Below are 14,452 nucleotides of genomic sequence, written 5' to 3'. Positions count from 1 at the left end.
TCAATCACTTACAGGCATCTGCAAAAAGATTGTGCTGCTAGAAAGTGTAATCAAGTCTAATCAAGTCATGTGTTGTGTGTACGTGGGGAGATCTTACATTATCTATAATTCACATTACTTACCATGCTTCTCTTTGAACTCATTCTTCAGTGCTTGGTGATCAGTTTATATCAATCTAGATAAGTATCTAGATGACTTGACTGTTGTCTTTATATAGAGATTCAGGTATCTAATCAGACAACACTGACAACCCAGAGTGGTCGGTCAGCTATACATGGCAGCAGCAACCAAATCAAAACAGACAAATAGCAAAGCTAGTGATTTGTTAATCCATGTTTCTCAATGTCTCATAAACATATAAACATAAAAACTCCTTGCTATACTATGATGTACCTATTTATCCCAAACATCTGCTTGATTAACCATCATTCAGCACTCAGATGCCAAAAGAAGATGTCCACTCCAGGCACTATGTTAAATCCACTTCAGACACACTATTCCTAACTGAGTATGATAATTCCTCATCATTGAATGGGAGTTTTTATATTATGATTTTTTTTTAATGTGTGCACGTGTGTGTGTGTGTGTGTGTGTGTGTGTGTGTGTGTGTGTGTGTGTGTGTGTGTGTGTGTGTGTGTGTGTGTGTGTGTGTGTGTGTGTGTTGAATCATAGTAGTTAGCCTTGCTTTTTATTTGTTGCGTTGCTTCTTAGGTGCACCTAAATGTATATGGATTCCTGTAAGCTGAATACACTGTGTATTCAGCTGTCCATTTATTTCTAAGTATCCTAATAAATTAACTATGTAGTATGTGTATCAGCAAAAAATCAAAAAGTTTTTAATCAAAACTGATTAATCTTAATTTAAATTAAAATACAATAAAGTAGAATTGGCACAGCCAAAAAAAAAAGGAATGATTCAGACAAATTTTTCATGCTTAACAAATAAAATCCATGTGATATTGTTCTCATAAGCATCATTAGAAAAGATTATGGATATGGTCAACTTGTTTCAACAATTTGATAATTTACTCAAAAATACCCATCTTAAAAATATAAACCATACCTCTAGGTTCAGAGGATTCACATCAGCTACATCTTGACAGTGGCCTTTTTCTCCTACATATGGTTGGTCCATCAGATAAAGCAAACTTTTTCCTTCCAAGGTATAAGTGGGCCAAAGTATATGCACTTCAGCCTGATGAATTATGCTAGGACCATTGTTAGTCAACTACAAAATGAATAATTAAAAAATCATTTATACACACATACCTCCATACTCACCCCATCTAAATTAAACTTTTTAATGAGTTAATGTTATTACTGTAGCTTGAAATTTTCCTCTTTTGTGTCTGGAAAATACCAATGTGCAACTATTTGTTTTGTAATCTGAGGAAGTACATGAAAAATGGTATATGAAACTAGTAATTAAATAATGACTGCTTAAAAAAACTTGTATGTGGTATTTAACAAAACACAAAAACAAAATCCACCAATGGTGGATGTTTATTAAGATATTAAACTCTGGTTTATGTTTAATTCATGAAAATAAACACTTACACCAATGAACATAAACATATCTTGGGCCTTCTTCAGGAGATCCAACACATGTGTGTTCATAGGTATTAGTGTCTGTTTTCTTGGACTCTATGGAGCTTTTAGTATTATAATAACAACAATAACAAGTGACTGTAAGAAGGCTGTGATTTGACGATATCTGGTAGGACAAATTTAATTTATAATTATTATTATTAATATACAGACATCTTCATTGAGTCTGAAAACTCACTGCAGAAAGGCCTGCTAACTATTATTCACAAAATACCTATCATATCTCTCTTTGAACTCATTCAATGACATAGCATTCCCAGCTGACTCTGGCAATCAACATATTCACCACTCCCAAAGCAAAGGATCTAGTCCTCACACCAAAGATTTCCAGGGATGAACCTTTCCCTTCTTGTCATGTAGTGCAAAATTTCTTCTGCATCAATTTTGTAAACTTCTTTTAATAATGCACACCTTTCTTTTCCATCCATGATCCCATATTTGTAACTTAAAACTTTAATGTATCAAAAGGAGAATTCCATAGACCTCTCATACTCTTGGTCACTTGCTGTGTGTTAGATCCTCTCTACCTATTTCTCATCCTGAGAAACACAGGTGATCAGATCTGCTCAGTAATCCAGATGTGGCTGACCAAACACAGGAGTAAAACCTTCATAAGAATCTCTGCTTATCAGTATGTCCTTCAATAATTAAGTGATCCAATGAGCTATTTTTTCCCCTTTTGTAACATGCTCTGAACTTCAACCTGTCTACTATCACCTACAAAACACTTTACTATACTGAAAATCACTATCCTTTTTCCACACAATTCTGTCCTGTGAAGTGTCCATCTCCATCCAAGAGGGGACTATTATGAATCTACTTGAGGTTCATAATGTGCAGTAGAAAGATAAGTCAGGCTCTAATCTCTTCCATCTTGCAGTTAGTATTCTCATCTATTAGCTGTATGTTCTCTATTGTCAGTACTGTCATAAATTCAGTGTTAGTAGTTGATTTCACATCAAACTGTCCAAGTATTCTATAATGCAAAGCATATTTCCTTCCAGATGTTGTATAATAGCCAACACTATACATGTTTGCACAATGCTATATGCATCTGAAGTGGGGGGGGGGGGGGAGTTCCTGTGCATTATGGTATATTGAAGTAATATTTAAGATATTTACTGCGAAGTCAACATCTACATACAAGTTTATATTCAACTGCTGGGTAATGAAAGATACTTCACACAAAAACTTTTGTTTCAAGCTTGGGTACAGGAATAAAACTGGAATATCATTTCTTTTCCTGTATACTTTCTGACCAAGTGATGAAACTTGCAACAACTCCAACTCTCTTATATAGGAAGATATGTGTATATTCAGTCAACTTATCTTCATCCTCACATTCATTCTCTGTCCTTTTATTTTTTTAAAATTTATATCTTATTCAGTTTCTTGACTTGCATATTCAGTCAGCTTATCTTCACCCTCTCATCGTTGTTTTTTTTTATCTATTATTTTAATATATTTTTAATATTTTTTCTGTATATATTTATACACATATAACAATACCACATGTCTAGAATGTCAACTTACATAATTATTGTACATATTTTAATAGACCTATTCTCCAGCCATGCCAACTTTGTAATTCTTTAAAGTTTCATCACATAAATACACAACTACTATAACCTGATGCTTTCTATATATTTTTTATCCTACCAGTGAAAAATGAACTTTGTATATTTGTTCTCACTCTCTTCTTCATCATTTTTTTAATGTCCATCCTCCAGCAGAGAATGGTTCAGCCAAGTGCAGCAAACCTATGTATCTTATGCATGATCTGACTAACTTGCTTCACCAGATTACAACTCAATAACCACAACTATGTACTGATTTTCTTACCTATAATGATAAAAAATGTTATAAAGACTTCACAGTATGCTACTACTGCTATGATAAGGACACTTGCATTAAACAGTAAGGATAGTTTCTGTTGTGATGAGAGAATCCAAAGACTCATCGAGGGAGGGCGGCTACTCTAAAACTCTCCACCAATCTACCCGCTACTACCTTCATCATCTACACCAATGCCATCTACTGCCAACCAACACCACTAATAATTTCACAGAAATCACAAACATCCATGTCCACGGTGGGATTCAAACCTGCAGCCTTTTGATTGGAGAGCTGATACGATAACCACTCGGCCAACCAGGCTGGTATATATATAATTGTAATCCACCAAATGTTTGGTAAGTTTTAAGTTGTGTTGATTTCTACTGCATGTTGTGAGACCAACTTCACACTTATTGCGATTTATTTATTTTGCTAACTTTGCAACAAAAACAGTGTAATGTACTATTGTGTTCACGTAAGACTAGAAGAGGCCTAAGGCCTTAACAATATCCTGTGCTATCCATCACGTATGAGGATTCAAGAATCCTTTCTCTGGTAAGTTCTCCAATCTGCAAGTGTACCCTGCAAATCATGCAAAAAGAGTATCTTGTAAAAAGTTCCATGTTTGATCTTTGTGACAGTTCGGGATTATGAAACTCTTAACCCATCTATAGTATTGATGTGTCTTAGGTTGGAAGGCTATCATAGTGATCAGATTGATGTAAAGAACTGTAATTCAAATGTAAAATCAAGCACACAATACTTTCAAACTTCAAGTGTTTTATTTATTTATTAATATTTTTTATTTTAAGCTAAATTTTAATATGAAATATTTATTGCATACCTCATAGATATGGATAACTTCAGGTCCAATATCAGTTTCTCTGATTTTTTCCTCTGGTAGTATTTGAGAAATATTGTAGGTTAAATTTTGAGGATCAGATTTACTGAAAAATTAAAAATATTATAATCAATACAGAGCAAAACGTTGTTGAATACAGAAAGATTTTGATTGCTGATGTACTCAGAAAAGGAATCACATATTAGTATCTGTACAGGGCCATTCCTTTCCCAAAATGTGGCAATTATAAGCAGATAGTGATGCAAATTGCAAGAAGACAGTACGGGATGCTAAAAGATAAGTTAAATTTTATTACTGCGTGGTGTTATCGTCAATTTTACCATGTGGCAGCTGAGTTTGATGCATAATGTTCAAGTGGATCTTATGGTCTTTATTGATTCATTTATGTGTTTCATTATTCATTGATCTGAGACAGGATGATGGTGAGAGGGAAGTGATTACATACATTGGCATGAAGGACAAATAATGTAAGTGGTGTGGATTTTTCAAGAATGATACATTGCTGTGAATGATATTATGCATGGAGAAATGAGAATGTGTTTATGTGGAGAGGGTGAATAAGAGAAGAAAGCAAATACATACACATAGCAAGGAGGCTTCTTTGAATCAGAGTAAGTAATGTTGGGGCAAGAGTGAAAGGCAATGTGGATAGTAAGAATGTGAGCACTCAAGGACAAAAGGGAGAATAAGAAATTAGGAGTATACATATAGAAATAAGAAATATTGATAATGAGAAAGAGGTGTGACTAACAGTAAGATAGCATGCAAGATTGATAATGAGAGAGAGAGAGAGAGAGAGAGAGAGAAATAAAAAGAGAGAGAATAAGTGATGGCAAGATATTGAGTGCAAATGACAGCAAGAAATAATTCAAAACTTGAAAGCAGAGTTGGTAAGGATAAGGCAAAAGATGAAGCATATCTGGAATAATTTAAGGAGAATTGTAGATATGCATGGAAAATTATTATTATTATTATTCAGGCCTCCATGGAGTCAAAAGACTCATCTTAGGAGATCCTTCCTAAGAAACACAAAGTCTATCAAGACTCATTGAGGGTAGGTCCCCCCTCCCCCAAGAAACACTAAGTCTATCATACCACTCCTTGAACTCATTGACCATTCTCGCTCTCACTACTCCATCAGGCAATGCATTCCATGGTTCAACCGCCCTCCATGCAAAGAAACCACTCCTCATCCTCTTGCTGACAGTTTCCTTTTGTAACTTCCAGAGATGGCCTTTTGTCATCACTCCTTCCTGCTGTTCAACCAACGAAAGAACTCCCCAGTGTCAACTCTGTAACCACCTCTCAACAGTTTAAAAGTCTCAATCATATCACCTCTCCATCTTCTATCCACCAAACTCTGCAGTATACATAACCTCAGCTGATCCTCATAGCTATCTTTGTACAGTCCTGAAACCATCTTTTGTTATCCGCCTTTGTACACTTTCCACAGTTAATCCCCTTCAAATCCTGGGGACCAAATCTGAGAACAATAGTCCAAGTGTGGTCTGATCAGGTCTTATACAACTGAATGATAACCGTTTTATCTCTGCAGGTCAGTGTCCTTCTCATTATTGCAGCAATCCTCTGTGTTACCTTCACCACCTTTGCAATATGTCCCCTAACTTTCAGGTTTCTATCAATCATCAACCCCAGATCTCTAGTCTCCCCTACTTCCTCCAGTATAACTCCTCCCATAGAGTATGCAGTGTCACATCGATGTTTCAAAAACCTCAAGACCTTACATTTCGCTGCATTAAACTGAGACCCCCATTCATTTGCCCATCTATGTAGCTTATTCAAATCCTCTTGCAGGGCTGCCGCATTTGCACTATTACTAATAATCCTTCCCAGCTTCGCATCATCTGCAAACAACTGAATATCCCCTTGCAATCCACTGACAATGTCATTGATATAAAGGTTAAACAATATAGGTCACAGTACTGAGCCCTGTGGGACCCCACTTATAACCTTCTGCTTCCTTGAAACTGCCCCACCATACACAACTCTCTGATACCTATCAGACAGCCAATCCTGAATCCAGTTGACCCATGTGCTGCAACTTAAATATCAGCTTATCATGTGGCACTCTGTCAAATGCCTTCGCTAAGTCTAAGAAAATTACACTATATGCCTTTCCCTCACCTAATGTTCTTGTAACTTTATTATAAAAGGCTAGCATATTGCTAAAACAAGAGCGCCCTTTCACAAATCCATGTTGACTCTCACAGATAACATTACCCTCATCTGCTCAATGCTGTATACGGTCCCTCACTACTTTCTCCAAGATCTTAACAACTACTGATGACACACAAACTGGTCTATAATTAGACACTTCCAGTCTGTTACCACCCTCATGCAATGGCACTATCTTATCTTCCTTCCATTCCCTGCGCACCTTTCCAATAGCCAGACTTTCATTGAAAAGCCAGGTCAAAGGCACTGTCAGTTCCCTAGCATATTCTCTCAAAACTCGTGGTGAAATACCATCCAGTCCCATAGCTTTACTGACATCCAGAGTACTCAGTATTTGAAACACACTCTCCTCCTGTACCTCTAAACCTTGAATCTGCCCTCTCCCTCTAGTGTTAAAACTGACTCCTCCAGGATGAAATACTCCAATAAAGAGTTCACTGAACAATTCTACTATGTCCACTGCATCAGTCACTCTATTCCCATTTTTATCCCACAATATCATTCTTCCACATTCATTTCTTCTCCTACTGGCCATATATCTAAAAAATTCCCTAGGATTTTCTTTGGATCTTAGGGCTAATCTCCTCTCATATTCCAGTTTCGTCTTCCTTACCATACTAGTCAGTCTTATACCCTTCATGCATATTCTCTTCTCCTGTCTCCTTATATCTCTTCCACAGTCTCTTTTTCGCATCAATTCCTGTTTAATATTGTTTGTCATCCATTTTACTCCATATTGTGTCCTCTTGTTCACTCATGGTATACAACTTACCATTGCTGCTAACAAATATTCTTTCATAATTTCCCACGCATTAATGATATCCTGGCCTTCCAATTCCTCCATCCATGAAACTTCCCCTAGTTGACATCTAAGACTATTATAATCACCTGCTTTATAATTCCAGATAAGTTCCCATCTCTTTGATTCTCCTGCATGTCTATTCATTTTCCAAGTCAAAACCATATGGTCACTCTCTCCAACTGGTGGGAGAGATGTCATCTCAGTTATTATCAACTGTTCTGATGCTATAACCAAATCCAAAACTCTTGAACTTCTTGTTCCCTCTATTACATGTTGCCTAAGACATTTGTCCTGCAAGAATTCTAGAAATTTCATTCCATTATTGCTACATGCATCTTCCTCTCCCCAGTTTATACTACTGTAGTTAAAATCTCCCATAACAATCATTCTTCTTGCACTTGCCAAACTCAACTGTCTAAACATTTCCTGGTCCCCACCACCTCTGTTTTCCTGGGTCTGTAGCAGCACCTCCACTAAATATCCTGTCTTGCCCACCTCTACCTCACACCGTATGCTTTCAAAATCATTAGTTTACCTGTCTTCAAAGGTCTCCACTCTTAGAGGACATAGGTCGTCACTTATCATAAGCAGTACTCCACCACCATGCTTTCCCTTCCTATTCTGCCGAAAAATGCTGCACCCTGCAACTTCTATTCCTGTTATTATATCCTCTTCTGTCAACCACGTCTCAGTGATCCCAATCATTTTTGGTGAGGCTGATGCTATCTGCACCACCAATTCCCCTCCCTTATTCCGGATACTTCTGGCATTAGTATATAGCACATAAATGCCGCTGTTTCTATACCCAGCATTATCCCCTCTAGACTCCACTGGGCTCAGTATTACCCGATGTCATCCCCCCCCCCCCCTTCTCCCAAGTATCCATTCCCACAAGAGGCCACCCCTGCTACCATCCTCCTTGGGACACACTGACTTTTTCAGAACAGCAATCTCTCCAGATGCCTACGCCTTTTATCATTCAAATGTAAGTGGTTTCTTGCATACAATTCCTCTCTGTCCTCAAATGCACTCCAAGCATCCACATATTCCTGTCCTCTCTTGTCACACGTTCTGGCTATTATGTCATTCAATATTACTGCTCTTTTGCTCAGTTCGTCATTATCATACCTGAGCAACACACACACAATCTTTCCTCTCTGTGAAAATCATAGAAGAAGAAGAAGAATGGAATAAAAGATGACTGTGTAAAAAAAGGTAAGTAAATGATTAAAGGGGCGGTGTTTTATGGAGTGATCATTCGAGGTTTGGTGAATGACAAAGTGTGCAAGGTTTATTTTCCTGGAAGTAGAATAAACAGAAAGTTGATTCACTGGATATGAGGAGTAAGCATGCAAAATAATTGGTATCGTTAGCAAGAACAAATAATTTGATCATAAACAAGGAAAATGCGAGAATGAAAGTTGGGGAGTTGTAAGAGGAGAGTATAGGAGTGTGGTAGGAAAGGTAGTCAGTGTGCTGTCCAAGTGTGATAAGGTTAAGAAATAGATGAAACTGTATAAGAGAGATTACTTCATTTAAATGGTTCTGGTGTGAGTCAAATGGAGAGGCTGCTGTTTTCAGAGGAAAGTAATGACTGGTGAAGAGAAGATCTGAAGAAGTAAGAAGTGTAAGTGAGGTGAATGAGAGAACAGGAATGTAAAACAAACAGAGATACAGGAAAGACAAAAAAAAAGATATGTTTGTTTATTTATTGCTTAAATATGGGATGAAATTAATTATTGCAATAATGCATCTTATTATTATTATTATTCAGGTCTCCGTGGAGTCAAAAGACTCATTGTGGGAGGTCCTTCCTAAGAAACACAAAGTCTATCAAGATTCATCGAGGGGAGGTTCCCCCCTAAGAAACACAAAGTCTATCATACCACTCCTTGAACTCATTGACCATTCTCGCTCTCACCACTCCATCAGGCAATGCATTCCATGGTTCAACCACCCTCCATGCAAAGAAACCACTCCTCACCCTCTTTCTCACAGTTTCCTTTCGTAACTTCCAGGGATGGCCTCTTGTCATCACTCCTTCCTGCTGTTCAACCAACGAAAGAACTCCCCAGTGTCAATCCTGTAACCACCTCTCAACAGGTGGTCACAGGGTTATTATTATTATTTATTATTAAACAAGACCTCATGGAGTCAAAGACTCATCTAGGAGGTCCGTTTATCTCACACACATCTCATCATACCGCGTCTTAAACACATTCAAACTCCTTGCAGACACCACACTCTCAGGCAAGGCATTCCAATCACTCACAACTTTGCATGAAAAAACCTGCCTCTCACTCCCCCTACTCGCACCCTCTTTATACAGTTTCAAGGGATGACCTCTGGTTCTCCCCTGATCTCCCACTATTCTCTGTAGAACTTCTCCACCACTGATCTTATAACAACCCCTTACCAACTTGTAGGTCTCTATTATATTTCCCCTCTTCCTCCTGTCCACCAGACTCTGCAAATTACATCTTTTCAATCTTTCCTCATACTCAACATTCCAGAGGTCAGAAACTACCTTAGTCAATTGCCTTTGGACCCATTCCAACATCTCTTCATCCTTCTGAAAACCCGGTGACCAAATCTGGGCACAATAGTCCATGTGCGGCCTTAATCAAAGCCTTATACAATGGAACAATGGAACTACTCTTTATGGTTCGTCCCAACTTTGAATCATCTGCAAACAACTGAATATCTCCATCAAATCTTTGCCAATATCATTAATACACAAGTTAAATAAATAGTAATGGCCCTAAAACAGACCCCTGAGGCACTCCACTAGTGACTTTCCTTTTCCTGGATATTGCACCCCCCCCCCCTACACAACTTGTTGATACCTATCAGATAGCCAGTCTCCAATCCAATGCACTCATCTAATATCCAACCCCACCTGCTCTAGTTTGACTGTCAACTTATCATGAGGTACTCTATCAAAAGCTTTTGCGAAATCCAAGTATATTACTGTGTATCCTTCTCCTCTGTCCAAGGAAGCAGTCACTTTATTGTAATAAGTAAGTAGATTACTAAAATGACCTCCCTTTATCAAATCCATGCTGTCCATCAAAGATTATACCATTGTTGTCAACCCAACTCTGGATCCTAGTTCTCACAAGCTTCTCCAACAACTTAACCACAACACCTGACACACAGATAGGCCTATAGTTTGATGCTTGAGTTCGATCGCCTCCTTTATGAAGTGGCACAATCTTGCCCTCCTTCCACTCTTTAGGGACTTGACCGAGTGCAAGACTCGTATTAAAAAAATATGTCAATTCAGGTGTCAACTCTCTGGCACATTCCTTCAGAATACGTGGTGATATATTATCCCACAGCCTTATTTACATCTAGTTTACTCAACTCCCCAAACACCTCTTGCTCACTTACAGTCAGTCTCTCCTCCCCATCATCAACTGCTCTTAATCTCTCCGTGAAGTGGGTTGACACAAGTATTTGTGTAAGAAAGCAGTTTCTTACACAAATACTTTGAAACTGCTTTTCTAATTATAATGAAATCATAAAATAGGAGTTTCAGTGCATTTACAAACTTAAGTTGCACAAATAAATAAAGAAATAAAAAAATAATATTTAATAAAGTGTACTGTATCTGACATTAAACATACACTTAAATAATCTTTTTTTTATATAGACAGATGCAGAAAATTTAAGCCTAATTAGCTTCAATATTAAATAAACTAGTTTATCACTAACTGGCTATAGATTTAATCCTACTGATGAATATATAACACTTTCTAGCAAGCTGATAGATTTTGAGTGTTTAGGGGTTTTGTAATAAAATCCCATTTTAACACATGCCTTTGAAATACAGTAGTGAACAAATTAATCTGAACACTCACATTTTGAGAAAAAAATTAATTTTGCAAGAAAAAAAAAAGTATAAAAATTAAACTCCAACTTTACCAATTAATTTATATGTGCTCCTCTGTTCCTACTAAGTTCATTAATTTGCTTGGGCATGGACTCTACCAACACAGAACACATTTTTCTTATTTCTGCATCTCAAAACCATACATTTATAATGTATTGTATTAAGTTATCCTTTGTATCATAATTTAATTTTCCAAGTCTCTTTTTCACTATGGCCCACAAATTTTATGTTGGGCTAATGTCAGGAGAGTTACCTGGCCACTGATGCAATTGGATGTTGTGATTTTTGAGGAAATCCTTCACTTTTTTTTTTTTTTTTTTTTTGAAGTGTAGAGTGGAGCAAGATCCTGATGGAAGATGAGTTCTTTTTCTTTCTGGACCTGTGAGACCACTCTTTTCTCCAGTATTTTTATGTATTGGTCACTTTTCATCATACCATCAACAGGCACAAGCAATCCTGTACCATCATGTGTAAAATAATCCCAGAACATCTTTTTAGCTGGGTGAGGAGTTTGTTGAAAGCGGGAAGGAGAATTCTTCTCAGCTGCTGATTTGCAAACATAGGTACTCACTGTCCTTTGACAAAGAAATGGCTCTCGCCTGAAAATATGACCTTCTTCCACTTCTGGAGCTTCTTTTTCTGCATAGCCTTCATCAACAGTTGTTTCTTTTTTGGTCTATGGCCAGTCCTCCTTGCATCCAACACTCTTTGACAGACTGTCATGTCAGAAACATTAATTCCACTAGCTGCCAAGTCTCTATTTAAGTCCACAGCAGACAATCTTGGATTCATTTTGCTTTTCCTAATCAGTAAACGATCTTAAGTAAGTGTAGTTTTCCTATTTATCCATATTTTCATTTTCTATCAGGAGAAAAGGCACCTGTCTTTCTAAACCTCTTTAAAATTGCATTAACAGTACCAAACCAACCAGACTCATTTGCAATTTGAGTTTGAGTCATGGATGTGTGCTGAGAAAGAGTACATATTTTTGAACACTTTCTTGGAAATGTATCCATTTTATAGCTACTCAAAATGAATAAAACACTACAAATGTCAACTTTTTTAAACAATTAAAAACGTTGTAGAGACAGTTAAAACATGCAGCACTTAACCAAATAGTGAATTAAAACCAAAATCATAAACCGAAACCAAAATCAAACTGTGAAATGAAACAAAAATCCAACCAAAACCACAAATTTACCAAATTCAGCTTGTTTGGATTAATTTGTTCACTGCTATATATTATTTTAAACTATGGCTGTATAACTAGGAGTAAAATCTCTTTATTTGAATATTTAAAAAAAATTCTTACCCTCTTAATTCAATTTCAACTTTAACACGTACTGGAAGTTTTATTTCCACTTTGGATTCAAATTCAGCATTGGTGCTGAAAAACAACAGAAGATTAATTATAATAATTTTATCACTAGGTTAGACTATAATAGAATGGGATAAAGGATTAAACAAAATCTATTATTATTAATTATAATAAATCTGTAACTAAGTTCAAGAAACTGTACAAATACAGCTTCTAGAAAACCATTAGAAAGTAAACAAACTAAACATTTTTAATCCATATTACACCTGTTAAATATACAGTCCATGCCACAATGGACACTTGGATTATGACACACAGTAATACATTTTATAATGCTATACAATAATAGTATATATTACTAAAATAATGATGTTATCATGATAATGATAACATCACATTATATATATATATAAATATATATATATATGAAAATAAATTTAACTGACTAGAACCCGAGAAAGTATAACAAAAACCTTTAATACATCACAACTAGTTTCATCGGTGCTCCGACTTCTTCAGGTGAGAAATAAAAACATAAGATATAAAATAACACGGTAAAAAATGAACTTTACAGCTTAATAAAAAGCAGAATAGTAACAGTCAAATTTGAATAGGTCACCTATTCAAATTTGACAGTCAAATTTGACTGTTACTATTCTGCTTTTGGGACTGTCTATTCCTTCCACTATTGGTCGAAGGGGCACATTTTGTTTGTGTATTTTCGGAACCCCATATATTCTGGGGGGGGGGGGCGTAGTGGGGTTTGAGTTTTTTAACTGTGTCTGGTGGCCAAGACAGTCCCAATTACCACCTAGCCAAGAAATTAGCGGCAACACTCAAGGAGTTGGTAGGTCATTCCCCCTCCTACGTAAAAAACACACAGCACTTTATAAACATAATCAAAAACATAACACTCGACAAAGACGACCTATTAGTCAGTTTTGACGTTTCTGCCCTTTTCACTAATGTCCCCATCAATGACACAATTCTCCTACTACAGAACAAATTTCCGACCGACATTACGGCCCTCTTTGCCCACGTACTAAAGTCCGGTTACTTCATGTGGCAAAACAAATTCTACCTACAAAAGGAAGGTACAGCCATGGGCTCACCATTATCCCCCCCCCCAATCGCGAACTTCTACATGGAAACCTTTGAGCAAAGGGCTCTTGATTCCGCCACGCTTCGACCGACAATCTGGCTCAGATACGTTGACGACGTGTCCGCGATCTGGCCGCACGGTCGACAAACGCTAAACACATTCCTCAGCCACCTAAACAAACAACACGAACGCATACAATTTACCATCGAAATCGAAAACCAAAATTCGCTCCCGTTCCTAGACACACTAGTTACACGTCTTCCTTCAGGCAATCTATCCTTCACGGTCTACCGAAAACCGACACACACGGGCCAATACATACATGCGAATTCATATCACCACCCAGCACAAAAATATGGAGTCATAAACACCCTTAAAAACAGAGCCACAACTATTTGCTCTAACCAGCAGGCCCTAAAACAAGAACTAAAAATCATTAGTGACACATTCATAAACAATGGCTATAACAAAAATACTGTCAATAAAATACTCTATAAAACCACAACAAAAACGAATCTAGATTACAGTAAAACCATAGCCATCCCATACATTAAAGGGTTATCAGAAAAAATCAACAGAATCCTACAACATTATAACCTTAATGCCACCTTTAAACCACCCACTAAACTTAAAACCATATTCAGCTCCTCTAAAGACCCTCTCCTCCCATTAGCACATTCTGGAGTCTATTGCATCCGCTGCACCTGTAACTTACCATACATTGGTGAAACAGGACGGACAATCCTTATACGCAAAAAAGAACACATTAGACACATTAAATATAACCATTATGGTGAAGCAGGCCTCTCAGACCACGCACTCAACACCTTACA

General features: G+C 37.1%; 1 protein-coding gene across 1 annotated transcript in view; it reads right to left on the bottom strand.

The window, feature by feature from the left end:
- LOC150105451 (integrin alpha-PS2-like) overlaps nt 1–14,452 on the bottom strand; it is a 536,973-nt gene that overhangs the window by 67,423 nt on the left and 455,098 nt on the right. The window contains exons 23-25 of the mRNA XM_090394825.1: nt 12,512–12,586; nt 4,289–4,391; nt 1,064–1,228 (exon numbers count right to left, since the gene is read on the bottom strand). Of these exons, the coding sequence (XP_090250951.1) occupies nt 1,064–1,228; nt 4,289–4,391; nt 12,512–12,586 (343 nt within the window). The remainder of the gene's footprint in view (nt 1–1,063; nt 1,229–4,288; nt 4,392–12,511; nt 12,587–14,452) is intronic.

This window comes from Typopeltis vanoorti, chromosome 6 (genome assembly GCF_054136105.1).
Source record: "Typopeltis vanoorti isolate ZY-2024b chromosome 6, IOZ_Tvanoo_1.0, whole genome shotgun sequence".
NCBI lineage: Eukaryota > Metazoa > Arthropoda > Arachnida > Uropygi > Thelyphonidae > Typopeltis > Typopeltis vanoorti.
This window is presented reverse-complemented; position numbering and strand designations above follow the sequence as displayed.